The sequence below is a fragment of the Montipora capricornis genome, chromosome 3 (assembly GCF_036669925.1).
Source record: "Montipora capricornis isolate CH-2021 chromosome 3, ASM3666992v2, whole genome shotgun sequence".
NCBI classification, from domain to species: Eukaryota; Metazoa; Cnidaria; class Anthozoa; order Scleractinia; family Acroporidae; genus Montipora; species Montipora capricornis.
The window spans coordinates 4,968,333-4,988,439 of record NC_090885.1 but is presented as its reverse complement, the minus strand read 5'-3'; the positions used below and the strand labels follow the sequence as shown (position 1 = coordinate 4,988,439).

At 39.5% G+C, this 20,107-nt stretch overlaps 2 protein-coding genes and 2 long non-coding RNA genes across 6 annotated transcripts; 2 read left to right on the top strand and 2 right to left on the bottom strand.

The window, feature by feature from the left end:
- Positions 1-344: 344 nt before the first annotated feature.
- LOC138041998 (uncharacterized) lies at positions 345-8,810 on the top strand. Of its 3 annotated transcripts, none has more exons than XR_011130912.1 (3): positions 345-390; positions 3,472-4,199; positions 7,536-8,810. It is a non-coding gene; the product is annotated as an uncharacterized lncRNA (long non-coding RNA). The 3 variants fall into 3 exon arrangements; XR_011130911.1 differs by having other exon boundaries at positions 345-451; positions 3,533-4,199; XR_011130910.1 differs by lacking the exon at positions 345-390 and having other exon boundaries at positions 3,425-4,199.
- LOC138041993 (uncharacterized) lies at positions 4,222-6,308 on the bottom strand. The gene is made up of 2 exons (XM_068887717.1): positions 5,524-6,308; positions 4,222-5,224 (listed from the first exon to the last, which is right to left on the bottom strand). Exons 1-2 carry the CDS (start codon positions 5,875-5,877, stop codon positions 4,757-4,759), a joined length of 822 nt encoding a protein of 273 aa, XP_068743818.1. The 5' UTR covers positions 5,878-6,308; the 3' UTR covers positions 4,222-4,756.
- A 2,801-nt stretch (positions 8,811-11,611) lies between the features above and the next one.
- LOC138041071 (uncharacterized) lies at positions 11,612-13,846 on the bottom strand. Its single transcript, XM_068886844.1, has 4 exons — positions 13,609-13,846; positions 12,782-12,962; positions 12,027-12,238; positions 11,612-11,871 (listed from the first exon to the last, which is right to left on the bottom strand). Exons 1-4 carry the CDS (start codon positions 13,761-13,763, stop codon positions 11,709-11,711), a joined length of 711 nt encoding a protein of 236 aa, XP_068742945.1. The 5' UTR covers positions 13,764-13,846; the 3' UTR covers positions 11,612-11,708.
- Positions 13,847-13,887: 41 nt separating this feature from the next.
- LOC138041967 (uncharacterized) lies at positions 13,888-15,979 on the top strand. The gene is made up of 2 exons (XR_011130906.1): positions 13,888-14,699; positions 14,815-15,979. It is a non-coding gene; the product is annotated as an uncharacterized lncRNA (long non-coding RNA).
- Positions 15,980-20,107: the final 4,128 nt, after the last annotated feature.

Sequence of the window (20,107 nt, the reverse complement as noted above, 5' to 3'; positions counted from 1 at the left end):
TCCGCTGTGATGTTTGGTTTCGGAGTCCGTTTGTTTACAAGGGAAGGGGGGGAAGCCTTCTTCCAATAAGGGGCTCGAGTGAGAATATCGGGCGCCGAGTGTTTCTCTTTTTAAATCCACCTTCGGGGTACTACTTGAAACGGGGTCCACTTAACCCTTGCTAACATTACGGAGTCCGTTAGTTATTGTAGGATCCGGGTTCTGTATTGGGACTCTGTTTCTTTTGATCGGCCTCGGGTACTCAGGAACCCAATATGATGCGCAACCGAAGTCGATTTCCCTTTATCGAGCTCGCAAATAAAAGTGAACACGATGTCCAAAACAGAGCTCCGATTTAGTCGTGTACGCAGACGCAAGGACCACGAATTTGAATGCGAGCTCGCACTGTAAGTCGAGCTCGATCGAGTCTGAGCACGATGGCCACACTGGATGTCGCATCTTTCGAGTTCCAGTTTAAACCCTCGGATCGTTATCGTTATTTTTCGAGCTCACTTCTTATCGACCTCAACAAATCGAGAGCGATTTCAATGGAGCTTGGATTTCATTCCGTTGAAAATCGAGGTCGATTTCATTTTTTCTTTTCTTTTCCACTTATCGCGTGATCGCATCTTTCGTTTTGCACCCTATACTACTCATAATGTGGACAGCATTCCAAAGTTTTATACTGCGAGATAAGAATAATAATAATAAGAATAATAATAATAATAATAAGAAGAAGAAGAAGAAGAAGAAGAAGAAGAAGTTAATTTCAACAATAAAAATAACTTCATTTTATGAGAGTAACACTTGACAGTGCAGCACTGAAAAACCTGTGGCCCTCCCTTAAAATGTAAGAAAAGCTAACTTACAAGACAGTGGATTGAATGTACAATAAAAGTACCTTTATCCCTAAGAAATGATAGGAAAACTATCTAGTCCTGCATAACTTACCTGCTTCGTTATTCTTAGGAAACGGTGACTTTTTTCCCTCTTTTTAAATTTTAATAAATATAACTTGGAAATAAAGTGGTTTATTTTAAAACTGAGTAGTAGTTATTTTTGCACTACTTGTCCAAAACCTTTTCCCCTGATGATGATGGTTCAGCAGCCTTTCAAATTGCTTTCTCTTTGGCTGCCTTTCTGAGCGTTATTCCAGCTTCTGCACGATTTTTTAGACCTCATATCACAACTTGAAGCTTTGGGTAAAAGTGTACTGACCGCCGCAGACTGGACATAGCCTTGCGCTTGTCGCCGTTAAAATCTATTACCCAGTTCTTGAATTGAAAACGAAGAGAGAAACCAAACTATTAACACGGAGCGAAAGACGTGACGGAAAACCCACAGCTTGGTGCAATTGCATGAAATTGAGGTGAAGATGCAGTTTCGCTTCATGTGTGCCTTCGCATTATATACCTAGAAACTTCTCACCGTAATCGCTTATGGACGGTGCCTACTATTGTTATTTCGCATACGGTCTGCGCATCTCGAGATACTCGTATTTCTTATAGCTGGTGCTTATTAATACAGGGATATCTTGATGCTGTTTAACCACGCATTTTTCAGAAATAATTAAGCTTCCATTGAGAAAGAATGCCATACATTGCTTTGTATTTTAAAGGTTTCTACGCATATTATTCATCAATTATCTTTGAAAAATGAGTGGTTACCCCCAATTCAGTAACAATTGTTAAGATCCATATTTCCTGCATAATCATAAACCGGGGCAAAAATACCTTTGAATAGGTGCTTATAAATACAGAGATATCTTTGCGCGGCTCAAAAATATACGGAGACAGCAGAATTTAGCAAGTGATCTCGGTATCCAAACAGAAAATTGAGGGTAACCACGCATTTTTCGGAGATAATTAAGCTTCAATTGAGAAAGAATGCCATACATTGCTTTGTATTTTAAAGGTTTCTACGTATATTATTCATCAATTATCTTTGAAAAATGAGTGGTTACCCCCAATTCAGTAACAATTGTTAAGATCCATATTTCCTGCATAATCATAAACCGGGGCAAAAATACCTTTGAATAGGCCATTTCCGAGTTGCCGTTTGTCTCGGTTTCGAAGTGAGTCTTGGTGCTCAACTATTGTAAGGGAATTTAGTTTGATTTGCATGAGAATGGTGCACAACCATTCAAATGGGGAAATGAGTTTTGCATTCTCATGCAAATCAAACTAAATTCCCTTACAATAGTTGAGCACCAAGACTCACTTCGAAACCGAGACAAACGGCAACTCGGAAATGGCCTATTCAAAGGTATTTTTGCCCCGGTTTATGATTATGCAGGAAATATGGATCTTAACAATTGTTACTGAATTGGGGGTAACCACTCATTTTTCAAAGATAATTGATGAATAATATGCGCAAAAAACCTTTAAAATACAAAGCAATGTATGGCATTCTTTCTCAATTGAAGCTTAATTATCTCCGAAAAATGCGTGGTTACCCTCAATTTTCTTTTTGGATACCGAGATCACTTGCTAAATTCTGCTGTCTCCGTATATTTTTGAGCCGGGCAAAGATATCCTTGTATTTATAAGCACCTATTCAAAGGTATTTTTGCCCCGGTTTATGATTATGCAGGAAATATGGATCTTAACAATTGTTACTGAATTGGGGGTAACCACTCATTTTTTAAAGATAATTGATGAATAATATGCGTAAAAACCTTTAAAATACAAAGCAATGTATGGCATTCTTTCTCAATTGAAGCTTAATTATCTCTGAAAAATGCGTGGTTGAACAGCACCAAGATATCCCTGTATTAATAAGCACCAGCCATAAGAAATACGAGTATCTCGAGATGCGCAGACCGTATCCGAAATAACAATAGTAGGCACCGTCCATAAGCGATTACGGTGAGAAGTTTCTAGGTATATAATGCGAAGGCGCACATGAAGCGAAACTGCATTTTCACCTCAATTTCACGCAATTGCACCAAGCTGTGGGTTGTCCGTCACTTCTTTCGCACCGTGTTAATAGTTTGGTTTCTCTCTTCGTTTTCAATTCAATAACTGGGTAATAGATTTTAACGGCGACAAGTGCAAGGCTATGTCCAGTCTGCGGCGGTCAGTACACTTTTACCCAAAGCTTCAAGTTGTGATATGAGGTCTAAAAAATCGTGCAGAAGCTGGAATAACGCTCAGAAAGGCAGCCAAAGAGAAAGCAATTTGAAAGGCTGCTGAACCATCATCATCAGGGGAAAAGGTTTTGGACAAGTAATGCAAAAATAACGGATCAGTATTAGTTCCTGAGCAACCGAGTACGAATACAAGAAATCGACTACGAATCACTACTCGAGTACGAACGCGACTCGAGCTCGATTTCCGTTAGGGATCATTTTAGTTTTATGTGCAACCGAGGTCGATTTCCCTTTATCGAGCTCGCAAATAAAAGTGAACACGATGTCCAAAACAGAGCTCCGATTTAGTCGTGTACGCAGACACAAGGACCACGAATTTGAAAGCGAGCTCGCACTGTAAGTCGAGCTCGATCGAGTCTGAGCACGATGGCCACACTGGATGTCGAATCGTTCGAGTTCCAGTTTACATTACGAACTAGCCCTCGGATCGTTTTGACATCGTTATTTTTCGAGCTTGACTTCTTATCGACCTCAACAAATCGAGAGCGATTTCAATCGAGCTTGGATTTCATTCCGTTGAAAATCGAGGTCGATTTCATTTTTTCTTTTCTTTTCCACTTATCGCGTGATCGCATTTTTCGTTTTGTTTTGCATAAAATTGTAATAAACATAACTTGGAACTAAACTGGTTTATTATAAAACTGAGTAGTATTTATTTTTGCATTACTTGTCCAAAACCTTTTTCCTTTGTTTCTGTTTCTTTTTTATTTTATTTTTGGAACGTAGCAGCGATATTTGCGAAAAAGCCCGGTTCTCCTTTAATAAAACCATGCAGTCCCTTTTTAATTTGTTGTTTATCGTTGAACAGGAGCAGACAAGGGGCAGAGGAGAGGAAACTAGGCGATAAATATTTTCCTCCCACGTGGAAAGAAAGCGATTGTCACGTCTACTTTGGCCGGGGTTGAAATTGAAATTGAAATGAAAATCTGGCCCCAGTTGTTGAGAAGGTGGATAACGTTTTTCCCCAGGAAAACTCACTATCAAGAGATCATGATCTCTTGTCACTATCCATTGGATGGCACTATTGGTTTCGCCATGACTTATCCACTGGATAATGAGTGCTACCCAAGTTTGTATTTCGGAGTAAAAGATTTAAAAATTCTAAAAGCTAAAAGAATTCTTTCCTCATATCATTTTTTTTTCTTGAAAATTCAAAACTATGAATCCGTCGGACGAGGCACGACGATAAAGAGAGGAAAACAATAGTCACGGTTTGCTAAGAATAACGGAGATTGGTTGTGTATCTTCCCACCCACCCCGGAAACACTTGTAAAGGCATACTTTCTCAGATAGGAAGTTTTCTTTTTGTTAAAAGATAGTTTTCATTTACTATGTATTGCAACTGCATCATGTTCATTGTGAGATCGCAACTTCGCATTGTATTAACTCGTCCGAATGTGCTTTCATTGGCTAACTTTGGTGTAATGATATTTACAGGAAGCAAAAACATTTAAGGAAACAATTATTGTTCCGCTAATATGTAACAATGAATAATTTTCAACGCTTGGGAAAATGTGGCGGATTGGCATTAGCTATAAGCACGGTTAAACTCAAAGTGGTGGTTCGTAGTGTATAGGATACATAGAAATACCGTTATATACATTTTTCATGGCAAAAATCGATTACTTAGAGAACTGGAGTGTCCGTGGGAAATTGCAGAGGCAAAACGGCTAAAAAATTGCGCATTATCACAGCATAACTACCACCTCTCCATTGCCGCCACATTCTCTCGTCCAGGTAGGATTGGAGATCTTGTCTCCTCAACCCTTTCCTCCTATTGCGACCAAGTTTTAGTTGGCCCCAAGCTGATTCCACTTCCTGGGTATGCACGCCAGTTCGTGGATCAACAAAATTATGAGCATGGACAACGACTTCATGTGCTCTAACGTTTTGCAGCCCGATCAATCGATTGTAGGCAGCCCAGTCGTCTGAGTGCACTATAGTGCCTGGAAGAAGGCACCTCTGTATGATGGGCAGCAGAGTGGCCGCATCTCTTCTCTCCACAACTTGGAAATAGCCTCTTGCTGGAGTATATTCTGCCGATACCACACCAAAAACCCACGCTTGACTTGCAGCTCTTCTTCCCCTGTTGTACTGCAAGATTTATTAAGAGATGCAGATGTTAGCTTGACATAAACGGCCAGAACTTGAAACGCAACTTTTTGGTCTTACAGTTCTTTTTTAAACCAAAGAAGCAGAAAACCATATCTGATACTCAAACTCTTTTCATAGTTTATGGGTTATTTTATTTTTATTGCCGTGATGACTCAGTTTTCGTTTACATTTGTCAGGGTGTGAATTATTCTTATTGGTGATGCTGAACGAGAAAATATGTCGTGGCAATATTGGGTAGTTGTTTTATACGCCATTTATTTAGAGGCTACAACTTTTACCTTAGGCTTGTGGTTGAACTTGCTCTCATCGCACTTAACCACAGTTCCAGGACCTCCGAATGGAATGAATGGTCTGATTTGTAGGTCCACAGAACAGATATCTTGAAGTCGTCTGCATATCTTCGACGTCAGAGAAGCATTAATTTCAAGAGCTCTCACCATTCTATGCTGTGGGTCATCTTGAGTGAAATAGTATATGGCCTTGAGGAGGGTGGCTAGAGCTACCTTAGGGAACTCTTCAAAAAGAGTATTGGTCCTAAGACTTCTTCTTTTACGGCATCCGCTGCAGCGCCTGTTAATTGGGCAAAACAACAACGTGAAATGACTAAAGACCTGACCAAACGCCCGCAACATTTCAACGCAACATCTTGCAACATTAGGGACCCTTAGATTCTACAACAGGGACATCCATGTTTTAATCAATTGACACCTGTCAAAAACGGTATCCGCTGACCAGTATCACGCGACCATATCGCGGGCTGAAGCTTAGATGACACCGAGGTCTGCTCTTTATTGGAAGTTGACCGCTGACTAGGTACTGGTTTTGATTGGATTGCAGGCTCAATCCATGTTAACACGAGGCTTCATTTTTCGCGCGCTTTCTGTGGCTCGACGTTGCTACACGGCCACACTACATCAAGTTCATAGAGTCAACGCTTTTCGTGTTCAGGTGGAAAACTGTTTGGATAGTGTTTCTTTCCTGCGTTTTTCGCTGGTTTCAATCCAGCTTTACATATCATGATAGCAGTGGTCCACAATGGCTGCTACGCAGTTATTCAAGTCAATGATCGGATATAAACTCAAGCTGACTGTCTGTTTTTAATTTGAATAGAGCTGCTTGTTTCTCTGTATTGCAATTTTTAGCATATCTTTAGAAGCTCTGATAGGGTTACATGATGCCTGGAGGACCTATGACTAGAACAGAAAGGAAAGGAGCGCGAAAGAGAACGACAACGACCAAACAGAATAATAGCCCATACTTAGTGCAAGAAGTTACTCCATACATTATTTCCTTGGGCATTAAACCGTTTGTTATTTCCAAAAAGTGGTTTCATCGGTTTCCCTTTGATCAAAAATAAGACACAAACAGCGGTGATAAACATATTGAACTTGTTCATTTTGATTATGACTTTACGTTTCGTATTTGCTCTACATACATTTTCAAAAGTAACCGTTGAAATTTAAAACAGTTATTTATGTATAACAAAGCGGATGATATATAAATAGCTGTTTTAACTTTCAACGGTTACTTTTGAAAATGTATGTAGAGCACATACGAAACGTTAAGTCATAATCAAAATGAACAAGTTCAATATGTTTATCACTGCTGTTTGTGTCTTATTTTTGATCAAACTACGATGGCCCAAGAACAAAAGTATTTACGATACGGTTTCCCTTTGTTCAGTAATATTCATGACATCTGCAAATGGTTAGCCTTTCAAATCTTCTCAGAATAAGGACTACAAACCGCAGGCCTAGTCTCACAAATTTCTTCTAGTAAGTTCATAAGTTCCCTGTGGGACGTTGAAGAACCCACACACTATTCGAATAGAGTAGTGCCGAGTGCTGGAACACGCAGATGTATATTGAAATAATGGTATCACAGGCTTGACTAATTTCACATACATTTCATTGTTTATAATTAACCTTCTAATGGGGCTTCATTCTCAGTTTATCCACAGTGTGAAAACTATTTATAAAAACCTAAACAGTTCTGGTAATAAAAAATTTCGGTGTGGGCGCGTATTATGTTACATTATATTACTTTTTTAGGCCGAGATAAATATACTTCTTTAGAAGACATTACATATCCAAGGAAAACAGAATGCGTCAAAGGAAATGGATGTTTTGAAAGGACTCGTCGACAAAATATTAAATATTAGGTGTGGTAGACTCGGTTCCTATTTTATATAGCCTATATAGCTTTTATCATCAAAGAGGAACAATGCAAAGCAGGTGCATTTGCAAAGTTACTTTCCAGTAACCTTTGGGTTTTAACCGTTCTTTTTTAGTTGCATCAGATGTAAAGTCGAAGGGAAAAACAGCACTACCTACCATAAAAATCCATCAACATGATCATCGTTCCGCTTAGTGAGTTCCATTGCTTGGTTACACTGGTTACAATGAAGTGGATCTGGAAGCAAGTAGCGTCGTTGTAACCACTCGATCAGTACAGATCGGGGTCCACGTTCTAAATCTATGATTTCGTTTAAATTCATAGTGTAGTTTCTCAACTAAATGTTAAATCTTGGAGAAATTAAACTCTTCGACAGTCACAATTAGTACTTGTCAATTCTACCGGATGTGCATTTCAGTCAATGAATAACAATGAGCCAGGCCCAAAGACTTGATGGATCAATGCAATGAGCATAATTTCCCTGAGGGATTTGGGATTGGTTTTTTTGGTTGATTGATTGTTCTTGATTCAAAGAAAGTTCATATGGTTTAATAAACTTGTTTCGGAAAATGCAAGTAATATATTTAATTAAAAACGTCGATCGCTGCTAAAGAAATGTTTCATTTTTAGTTATTGTTGTTTTAGTTCTCTTTTCTTTTGGTTGGCGGCGCTTATATTATTAGAGAGTGGGCTCCTATTTGGGGGCCCCCGATATGTGCAATTTTGTTATCCGCAAGTGATGCATGCGCAGTAGTGCGTTAACTTTTTTTTCCATTTGGTCCCCGAAATTAATTAATGTTTTGAAGTAAGTTTATACAGCCATCTGCATTACATAGAGTGGAAACAAGGAATAGGTAATCCCACGGGGGTCAAGTAAAATTAATGATTAGAATTTTTAAAAGTTGTAGAAATTGAACACGTAGCTACAAAGGCTGCTTCTGTAAATACGCGTGACATAATCCTTATTTTACGAGAAAACTTGCGTTTAGTTGCTTACAATATGAGGGGCAAAATTTTCTTACAATATCAAGTTCAAAAACGTTCGCTGTTGCGAAATTTCGTAGAAAACCATTTAAGTGTTCGTTACCGTTAATGGTTGCGGTCGCACTAGGAAGTTACCACTAGTGTTAAATCAAGTTCTATTGTTCAGTGTTCCACTTAGGATTCAAAACACCAGAGAGTTAACACTGGAGTACTGTCAACATTAGTGTTACACTGTGTTTCTCTCAAGTGTAATCGCAACCAATGACCACGAATCAGTTGATTGAAATTTTCCTTTTGTACAACAACCCCAAAGCACCGGAAAAAATGTGAACAGTCCGTTAAAATGCTTCTATAAACCACTTTCCTAAATGGCGAGCGATTAAATATTCTATTATATTTATGTTAATTCAACCTACTGGTCTCAATTTGGTTAACATAATCTCTTGAATTTTGCGAATCGCAGCGAGGCTAGAAAGACTTATTTCATTGGGCCGCCATTATTAAAAAGGTCTATGATAAAAAAAATCACTTCTGTTTTTTTCTTCAGATTTTGACAGTTTGCTTAACTCTGGTTTAGAGTTGGTTTTTTTTTAGGTTGAAAATTTCCTTATTTGCATGTAACGAAGATCGTGCAGTTGCGATCTTTTTTACCCATAATAGGGCATAAAATTGTTGTCCTAAAATCCCCAGCTTTGTTCCAAGGAAAAGAGTTGCAAGTTAACCGCTTCAACTGTAACGTACTTCTGTTTTTATCTAAAGGCTGTTTACGTTTAGTGTAAATTTTGGATTTTATGGTCGTCCATTACTCAAGTTCAAAATTGACCGGTTGGACCTCCGAGGTTCGGGTCTAGCTTACCCTGCTTAAATGCGGGTTATAGAGCTAATCGGGAAAGTCAATGCTGTACCCACCCATTCAAATCTCCCGGTACTAATATTCTTTGTCTATTGTATTTAAGTGATAATGGGAAATACTTAAGGCTGGTTTTCACTAGCGATGGAATCGGAGTCGGAGTTGGAGTCGGAGTTCATAATCAGAAACTCAGAGCGATACGATCTAGTGAAAATCAATCTGTCGGAGTCGGAACCAGAACACCGATTCCGCTTATGACTCCGTCGCTTATGATCCAGTGAAAACTGCATTGTGGGAATCGGAAGCAGAAGTTGAAGAATAAACCAATCACAATACTCGATTCCAAGCATTGTGATTGGTTGATTCTTCCGCTTCTGCTTCCGACTCCGACAATCTAGTTTTCACTGGATCGTAAGCGACGGAGTCATAAGCGGAGTCAGAAGAAAATGGGAACGTTCGGATTCTTCTGACTCCGATTCCGTCGAGCTTCTGACTTGTGACTTCGATCTTTGATTTTCACTAGGTCATAAGTGCTCTTACGACTCCGACTCCATCGCTAGTGAAAACCAGCCTTTAGAACAAACCGTTTCATTCCATAAAGGTTTGCATTGGGTACAACATTGAGTTAGCCGATTAGGTCTGTTGTATGTGCAAACACATGCTATTTTAAAAGTCTAAAAGGCCGAAACTGGTACTCTCGTGCTGCTGGAGTGAGTATTAATTCTGCCGCATGCGCGTATATTTCATTTTCTGTACGTCATTTTCTCCCCGATCCAGCTTTCTCAATATTAAATAGTAAAATTCCAGTATAAATAATCCGGTGTCTTTTTGAAATCAAGTCTTAAAGTGCTACTATGATCAAAAAACCACTTTTCCTTCAGTTTTGTAACGTGCGTGTTTGCTTAAAACCTGCCTGACAAAATTTTTCGCTTTGAATTTTATCCAAAGGCAGTTTACTTTGAGTTTAGGATTTGGATTTCACGGTCCGTCATTACACATGTTCAAACCTGACCGACTGGACATCAGGGGGTCCTATCTCGGCCTGTCAAAGGTCGTACACCATTCAACAACTAATAATAAACTACTTTTTTCTGTCCTTTAAACGGTACTCCCTTTCTTTTCTTGATCTTTTAGGGAATGAGATCATTTCTATTACCAGTTTTTTTTTATGAATTTCTATGAAATGAAAGAAATATACAGTCCTATGTGTGTCTATAGGGAAAAAGGATCCCATTCTCTTTACCGTCTCATTTATATTGGGAACTCTGAAAAATGGAGCTCATTGCCATTGATCATGCATGCAGAACGTTGCGTTGCTTTTTCGTGCAATTAAAAGGAGTCAATGCATTTTCGAATGTTACTAGGCTTCTTTCAAATTTCTTTAAAGGTTCTAGTTTTTTTTAATCAACACCTTGTCTGCCAGTGGGCATCGGTTCCAAGCAATGAGAGAAATCGAGATCTGGTCCATCATTGATGCAATTTTCATAAGTGATACCGCAGTATGCCTGGGTGTAAAATTGCTAGGAAGAAATATCCAACATTTGACTGAAGCCGACTGACTACAAAACACTTTTGAACATCTAATAGAAATTTCAAATAACATAACAAAAGTAAAACGCGCGCTTTCATTGATCAATAACCCATTTACTACTTGCCCATAGGTGAATGGTTACGAAACACTGACGCTTGAACCGCGAAAAAAAAAGTATTGATTCAAACTGAAATGATGACCGATCAGTCTACAGCTTAAAATGCTGAAATTTCTTCCCAGCTTTATGAAAAAAATGACTTAGAAATGTACTTTTTTAACCCCTGAGCGGCTGTCTTATCCGAACCACTGGTAATTTAAAAGCGATCTGTAAGCCTAGGTGGGAGCTAGCTCTACGAGTTAAAAAGCGAAGGCATTCAAAGGAGACAAAGGATGTCACAAATTGTCTTAAGGTGTTTTATCAATATTATGAAACAAAAACTAAATGGTTCGGCATGTACTATCGATCTATATAGTAGCACTTGGAAGGTGTTCTAAGCATGCACTCAAGAGGGTAGAGTCCACTTGGATACCGCCGAGTGTGACTCTTACCCTTCTTTCACCTATTGCGTCAACAACAACTTGATTGCACGCGCTGAACCGTGTAGTATTTGTTGATTTGTTTTCCGTTTATTAGTTATATGCGATGGGGAGCAATATACTGAATAAAAGGGTACGCTTTTTTCAAGTGTTAACATCTTTATTGCTTGTAAAGTCAGCAGTCATATTTAACAACACCCAAAAAATCAATGAATAGTGAAATTTAGACCTGGTAATGACTTCATCCCTATGAAACCTCGCTGCATGATTGTAATTTCCTTTTTGATTTTCTGGGATCGCGACTAAAAAAGTATAAATCTTTACATTCAGTACTGAAACTGTATACCTTTGCCATCACTGAAAGGAAGGGGGAAATCAGTTAAATTTTACTCGTAATTGTAGCTTGTAATGATAAATTTTACTTTTAATAAGTTGTTGTTAAACCAGGAGGTAGTAAGGTTGTCGCTACCAGCCTTCACCATCTCCCCTTCCTTTATGACTGTAATGGGTACAGAAACTGCTTCTTCCCTGCCGTTTAACGGAACTACCCTGCGGAGACAAGAAAAAACCTTTTTAGCTTTCCGTAATGAAATAAAGTACACGACAGCCTAATAGGAAAGTTAAGGGATTGGTTATGCTAGACTTTCAAACATCAATTAAGTTGTCCGTTCATAAAAAGATTTTCAAATATGAAAACTCTCTACCTGATCTTTGCAGTCACAGGGTGTACTGATGATTGCAGTTGAATGTAAAGAGCGGAGTTTTCGCATATGCCTCTCCACCTGTGTCTTTCAGCAGAGACAAAACATGTGCTGGCAATGGTCGAGTTGACATAATTTCTGAACTGGCCAACTTCCCATTTAAATGCGGATGTGCTCCCCTCTTGTAATCGTATTACGGGGGTCTTGTCGAAGCTCTGTACAAAGGGAACAAAAAGCACTATCAGTTTCCAGACCCGAACGTTCTTTATTGAAAGTCTTACTTTCATCCATGAATCAATGGCTTTCATTTGATAAAATCTGTTCTCAGTGGACAAAAATAGATGTTATGCTATTATTCTTTTGTAGTGCAGCATGTCGAAGTGATTTGTATATGTAAGCTGTTGTGAGTGACAAGGGGCACCCAAAGTCAATTTTCAGAAAATATCTGTTCGGAAGACGATTTGAGATCTAGAATTTTCCGAACATTTGTTGTAAAATTTCTTGCTTTCCTGTGTGTTCAAGGATTTTCGAACATATTATAAATGGTATACTTGCCCATTTTTAACGGATTTTGTACCCTAAAAAGGTCACCTAGCATTTTAGGGAGCCTTTTCTCTGGCTGAAACTTTTGAAAAGGTTAGTACAATTGCACTACGGCAATGGCAAGCATGAGAGTGTTCCACCAAGATGGGATTGGTTGATAAGTTCTCATTGAAACTGTTAAACTCTTTGTGCGAGGTAATTTAATTCCAATGCACCTTGAGGAAAATAATTCGACGCAGCTGCTGCACCTCTCCGGTCTGGAGAACCATGTGACTCGATGCGGCAGTAGTCACGTGCTTTTCGTTGTCCTTCCTCCGGAAGATCGCGTGGCATCCACTGACAGCGCACTGTACAGCCTTTTCTCCACATTGGCTGAGATGAAGAGTAACATGACAACTGCAAGAAAATTAAAACGTTTACTGACAACTTTTTTAAACTTTTATCCAGATCCTCTTGTTCGTGTCGGTATATCCACCTATATAGCAAATTTAGTTGGTTATCTTTGAAGTGGCACTCTATTATGGAGTTAAAGTAGCTGCGGGTAGGCTCACTAAATTATTTTCGCCCGTCAAGCCCGCAACCGCGAGCCGGTCTCGCCGGTGAGAGGAATGGGGAAGCCGGCCTGCTCGCAGGCTACAGTTAAAGGGGCTATGTCACGCAAAATGATGTAATTTCATATCACCTAAAATACCTAAAAAGTAGAAACACTGCAATAACCACTCAGTAAAATCGTTCAGCAGCATAAAAGAAATTTAGCAAAAGGAAAGAGAAGCATGGATGGACAATGATGGACAAGATTGAAACGGATTGCATTTTAGTAATATTGAAAAAAAGTCGGCCTAACATTTTTCAATTTCCAAATCGATTGGATAAAGGTCGTTTCTGTTCAGAATCATGTCGTTTGTGATGTAACGATCATTTTATCAGTAAAGGATTCCACATCACCGTTTTCGAGGTTAAACTAATGATTAACTAAAGATTTCCCCGAAACACCTTAAAATAACGTGAAATATTGCTGCACCAGACAAAGAACATGACTTACCTTGGCATTATCTCCCCACATCCAAGAGGACAAGAAATAGTCGTATAGGAGCACAGCTCAGCGAGGTGGTGCGTTAGCTTTTCTCTTGTCGTGAATATTCCACAGTCTGAGCAGGGAATCAGCTGCTTCTCGCAGGACAAGATGTGCGTGGTCATCTCTTCCCTGCTTAGAGTATGCTGACAACCATCGTTTGAGCACGCAACTTTTCGCTTAGGGCATTGTTTTGCGTGGTCTTCCGCCTTTTCGGACTGGATTGGTTCGGACTGGCTGGACTGGATTGTTTCGGTCTGGGCGGACTGGATTGGTTCGGACTGGCTGGACTGAATAATTTGGACTGGCCGGATTGGATTGGTTCGGACTGCCCGGACTGGATTGGTTCAGACTGGGCGGACTGGATTGGTTCGGACTGGCTGGACTGAATAATTTGGACTGGCCGGATTGGATTGGTTTGGACTGCCCGGACTGGATTGGTTCAGACTGGGCGGACTGGATTGGTTCGGACTGGCTGGACTGAATAATTTGGACTGGCCGGATTGGATTGGTTCGGACTGCCCGGACTGGATTGGTTCAGACTGGGCGGACTGGATTGGTTCGGACTGGCCAGACTGGATTGATTCAGACTGGGCGGACTGGATTGGTTCAGCTTGCACGGACTGGTTTTTTTCAGAGTGGGCGGAGTGGCTGGATTGGATTGGTTCGGACTGGCCGGACTGAATAATTTGGACTGGCCGTATTGGATTATTTTCGGACTGGGCGGACTGGATTGGTTCAGACTGGGCGGACTGGATTGGTTTGGACTGCCCATACTGGATTGGTTAGGACAGGGTGGACTGGAATGGTTTGGGCTGGCTGGACTAGATTATTTTGGATTGGCTTGACTGGATTGCTTCGAACTTGACTAAGAATCATAAATGAACACTTTTGCATGCTATTTAACTAGTGGAAGTATAACAAAAGGAAAAACACCGTGTTGTGTTTTTGCTATTGTCATACTTCCACTGTGATTTTATGGTTTTAGGTGACATTTGGACCAGTACCTGAGGTTGAGAGTGAAAACCTTGAAAAAACAGTAGAGGACAAAGTTGATGAAGGTAACTGGCCTTTAGCATAATTAACTGCAATCCAGTTTCTAGACCACGAGCCAAGAAAATCCCACAGAAGGGTAATAACTGCTTAACTTAGTGTTGTGTTTATATTTTGAAGCAGGTGTTGGAAAGGAGAGTAAAAGGAAGAAAAAGAAGAAAAAGAATAAGAAAAATAAAAAGAAGAAAGGGCATCACGGACAGGGCGAAGTAGACGCACCACCAGAAAAAAAACCCAGGGTGGAACAATAACATGTTAGAAGGAATTTTATAAAGCAACAAAGAATGCAAATGTAAGAGTTATTGTGTGAGAGGATCGCAATGGGGGGAAAGCTTTCACAGCCACCGGATAAAAAAATTGGCTTTTCATTGCCAACAGTCTTTTTTTTCCGTAACGGTTAACTTGCATGAAAAACAAGAAACCTCCCGTATTGATAATGAACAAATTTTTTGGCTTTTTGTGGTTCTCTTTAGTACACATAAGTTGAATAGAATACATCATTGGTCATCAGAATGCAACTTACATTTTTGTCAAAACTGCCAACTGGGGGCAAGAGAGGACGAGTTAAGAGAATGGAGCCCCATGGAAGGGTTAATTTTTTTTTAAAATTTTATTTTAGAGAGGCATCGAATAGGCCAGATGTAATGACGTAATGAAATTTGTAATAAGCACAGCGTTGGGTACGAGAACTTAAAGAACCTTGTGGAACTAAAAATGGATTTTAAAAACTGTGATGGGGCATGGGGATCCGTTCTCTTACTTTATCCTCTATTGCTGGGGATTATTTGGGACTTGTTTTGTCTTGCTTAAGGGCGGGACGGAATGTCAAAATTGGTAAAACGGTGTCGAGTGTTCTGGAGTCTCTAAATAATTCGAAATACTCCCTATTCCACTTTTCAAATTAAAAAAAAAAACACGCTAAATGCGTTTGTTTTTTATTTCACGGCTAACGGTTATTATTTTGCCATTTTAACGCCTGATGGAAACCTTTTCTAGGCTTTTCATGATTAACGATTACCCCCATTGCGACCCTCAATAAATGAATGGACGAAAGTACAAATGGATGAATGAGGAAAGTTTGGAGTGGATGGTGAATTAAAACAATAATTGGTTGGGAAAAAAGAATGACCGAATGAGTAAACAAATAGAAAAAAACGTTAACTTATGAATTTAAGAAATGATCGTACAATCCAAGTCAAGGAATATACAATTAATTATTTATGAAGCAACAACTTTGATTTGTCTGTGAAGAATTTAAAATTAATAAACTGTTTAGTCCACCAACAAAGGAAAACGTGTCTTCTCTTTCAACATAACAACCTAGCTACAAATCAAAAAAGGAAAGCAAAATAGACACAGATGGCTTTGGTAAAGGTCGTGCCAGCCAGCAGCTTTTCAGAGGGGCTAATGTCACTGGATTTATAGTGATTTCTTGTGAAGACTAATATAAATTGGTTACAAATGACTTGTGGTTTTTGATCTAAATTGGCAAGGAAAAACTAGCTAAAAGATGTTGACATATTAGAACCCATGCACCCTCGGAATCGTTTATCATCACGATCATGGTTATTGCCAATTAACACTAAGTCTTTACTCGTTTCTGCCTCGCGACTCTTTCCATTTGTTTGTAGGTTGGTTTTCTTTGGTTTGAGATTACAGCAATGGTCCTGAATAAGATGTCGCATTCAGCTGTAAACAAAGAAAAAATGGGACGAGTAACCCGAAAAACAAAAGGTGTTGATTCTTGCTCTTTCTCCTGTCGTCCCCTTCCCCGAGCCTTTTACGAGAGGACTAAAAGGGGAAAAATAAAAATAAGGGAACAGGGAGGGCCCCTTGCTGCATGGTTCGCACAATCTTGAAAAGGTCTTGAATTTTAGTACCCGTCTTGAAAAGTCCTTGAATTCGTTTGAGGTCCTTGAAAAGTACTTGATTTCTTTATTAGGTCTTGAAAAATCCTTGAAATTCACAACTTTGTTTATGAACCATCATTGTCTGAGAAATTTAATTATTTTGCTGACGAAAATTTGGCCAGTTATGACTAATTACAAGCCATGAGGACGGTGCCTACTAATAGCCTATTTCCGAGTTGCTGCATGCCTCACTTTCATAGCGAGTCCTGGTGCACAACCATTCAAATGGAAATGAGTTGTGCATTCTCATGCAAATCAAACTAAATTCCCTTACAATAGTTGAGCACCAAGACTCACTTCGAAACCGAGACAAACGGCAACTCGGAAATGGCCTATTCAAAGGTATTTTTGCCCCGGTTTATGATTATGCAGGAAATATGGATCTTAACAATTGTCACTGAACCACTCATTTTTCAAAGATAATTGATGAATAATATACGTAGAAACCTTTAAAATACAAAGCAATGTATGGCATTCTTTCTCAATTGAAGCTTAATTATCTCCGAAAAATGCGTGGTTACCCTCAATTTTCTGTTTGGATACCGAGATCACTTGCTAAATTCTGCTGTCTCCGTATATTTTTGAGCCGCGCAAAGATATCTCTGTATTTCTAAGCACCTATTCAAAGGTATTTTTGCCCCGGTTTATGATTATGCAGGAAATATAGATCTTAACAATTGTTACTGAATTTTGGGTAACCACTCATTTTTCAAAGATAATTGATGAATAATATGCGTAAAAACCTTTAAAATACAAAGCAATGTATGACATTCTTTCTCAATGGAAGCTTAATTATTTCTGAAAAGTGCGTGGTTGAACAGCACCAAGATATCCCTGTATTAATAAGCACCAGCTATAAGAAATACGAGTATCTCGAGATGCGCAGACCGTATGCGAAATAACAATAGTAGGCACCGTCCATAAGCGATTACGGTGAGAAGTTTCTAGGTGTATAATGCGAAGGCGCACATGAAGCGAAACTGCATCTTCACCTCAATTTCACGCAATTGCACCAAGCTGTGGGTTTTCCGTCACGTTGGTTTCTCTCTTCGTTTTCAATTCAAGAACTGGGTAATAGATTTTAACGGCGACAAGCGCAAGGCTATGTCCAGTCTGCGGCGGTCAGTACACTTTTACCCAAAGCTTCAAGTTGTGATATGAGGTCTAAAAAATCGTGCAGAAGCTGGAATAACGCTCAGAAAGGCATCCAAAGAGAAAGCAATTTGAAAGGCTGCTGAACCATCATCATCAGGGGAAAAGGTTTTGGACAAGTAGTGCAAAAATATCTACTACTCAGTTTTATAATAAACCACTTTATTTCCAAGTTATATTTATTAGCATTTAAAAAGAGGGAAAAAAGTCACCGTTTCCTAAGAATAACGAAGCAGGGAAGTTATGCAGGACTAGATAGTTTTCCTATCATTTCTTAGGGATAAAGGTACTTTTATTGTACATGCAATCCACTGTCTTGTAAGTTAGCTTTTCTTACATTTTAAGGGAGGGCCACAGGTTTTTCAGTGCTGTACTGTCAAGTGTTACTCTCATAAAATGAAGTTATTTTTATTGTTGAAATTAACTTCTTCTTCTTCTTCTTCTTCTTATTATTATTATTCTTATTATTCTTCTTCTTATTATTATTCTTATCTCGCAGTATAAAACTTTGGAATGCTGTCCACATTATGAGTAGTATAGGGTGCAAAACGAAAGATGCGATCACGCGATAAGTGGAAAAGAAAAGAAAAAATGAAATCGACCTCGATTTTCAACGGAATGAAATCCAAGCTCCATTGAAATCGCTCTCGATTTGTTGAGGTCGATAAGAAGTGAGCTCGAAAAATAACGATAACGATCCGAGGGTTTAAACTGGAACTCGAAAGATGCGACATCCAGTGTGGCCATCGTGCTCAGACTCGATCGAGCTCGACTTACAGTGCGAGCTCGCTTTCAAATTCGTGGTCCTTGCGTCTGCGTACACGACTAAATCGGAGCTCTGTTTTGGACATCGTGTTCACTTTTATTTGCGAGCTCGATAAAGGGAAATCGACCTCGGTTGCACATAAAACTAAAGTGATCCGACTCTTATCGGAACAACCGAGTACGAATAAAAGAACTCTAATCGAGCTCGGTTATGACAAGTCGTATACAAAAATTTGGTTTTATCAACGGAGTTGATAATGTAAATTGGCCACCGTACAGAGATTCTAAAAGCTGACGTTTCGAGCGTTAGCCCTTCGTCAGAGCGAATCGAGGGATTATGGGTTACGTGTAGTTTTTATAGTAGAGTAGGAGCTATGCTATTGGTGGTAACATGGCAACGTGAAAAATAGGAATATATTAGTTAAATGAAAAGCGTTCGTTAATACCGTGAGGATTAAGGGTGCCGATTTGAAAGATGAATTTTTGTTCCAGATTCTTGCGGCTTTCCGTCGTACCTAGATGTAGGGAAAGGCCGCAGATAGCCATGTGTTTTTTGGAGTGGTTAGGCAGATTAAAATGGCGAGCGACTGGCTTGGATGCATCCTTGTCATTCTTCTCAACATCGCGAAGGTGTTCGCGGAATCGGTCACCTAGTCGTCTACCTGTCTCACCAATGTATAATTTATTGCATAACGTGCAGGTTATGCAATAAATGACATTTGCGGAGGTACATGTGAAACGATCGGTGATCTTAACAGATCGCTTAGGTCCCGATATCTTGCTAGTGTTAACAATGAAAAGACAAGTTTTGCATCGTGAGCGCGCGCATTTGAAAGTGCCGGGTTGCTCGTTAGTTTTGAGCGCGCTTCTAACTAAAAAGTTGCCTACGTTTTTGTCGCGTTTGAATGAAATAAGTGGAGGTTGCGAAAAGATTCTACCAGTCTCGGGATCATTTTGGAGTAATTTAAAATTACTAAGAATGATGCTTTTGACTGCGTGATTATGAGGATGGAAAGTGAGGGTGAATGGAATTCTGTCATTCTTATCTTTTTGTGACGTTTGTAGTGATGACTGTCGATCAAATTGTTGGGCGCGATGATGGCCCGCTTTGACCACAGAGGCAGGATAGCCACGTTTTTCGAAGAACTGGCACATCTCCTCTGATTTGCTGGAAAAATCGGAGTCATCACTACATAGACGTCGAAGTCTAAGAAATTGAGAATAAGGGATGGAGTTCTTGACATGTGATGGATGTGACGATGAATACAACAAATAACTGTGTGAATCAGTAGGTTTGTAGTGCACACTAGTACATAGCACGTTGCCTCTAATAGAAACGTTGATATCTAGAAAAGCCAATGAAGTTTCCGAAATTTCCCAGGTATATTTAAGAGCCGGATGAAAAGAGTTGACGGAGGTTATAAATTGATCGAGTTCTTCTCTGCTGGATGAAATAGCGCCGATGCAGTCGTCGATGTAACGGCCGTAGAGTTCAGGTTTGGGGCCGTTGTACTGATTAAAAAATTGGTGTTCAACATATCCTACAAAAAGATTGGCATAGCTAGGTCCCATTCTTGTGCCCATCGCTA

Excerpts from the sequence above, each read along its gene's own strand:
- LOC138041993 (XM_068887717.1), bottom strand. The coding sequence starts at position 5,877 with ATGTTGCGGGCGTTTGGTCAGGTCTTTAGTCATTTCACGTTGTTGTTT. Across the intron at positions 5,225-5,523 it reads AGTTCAACCACAAGCCTAAG|TACAACAGGGGAAGAAGAGC; the intron begins GTAAAAGTTGTA and ends TAAATCTTGCAG.
- LOC138041071 (XM_068886844.1), bottom strand. The coding sequence starts at position 13,763 with ATGACCACGCACATCTTGTCCTGCGAGAAGCAGCTGATTCCCTGCTCA. Across the intron at positions 12,239-12,781 it reads GTCGAATTATTTTCCTCAAG|AGCTTCGACAAGACCCCCGT; the intron begins GTGCATTGGAAT and ends CCCTTTGTACAG. Across the intron at positions 11,872-12,026 it reads CCTGTGACTGCAAAGATCAG|GGTAGTTCCGTTAAACGGCA; the intron begins GTAGAGAGTTTT and ends TTGTCTCCGCAG.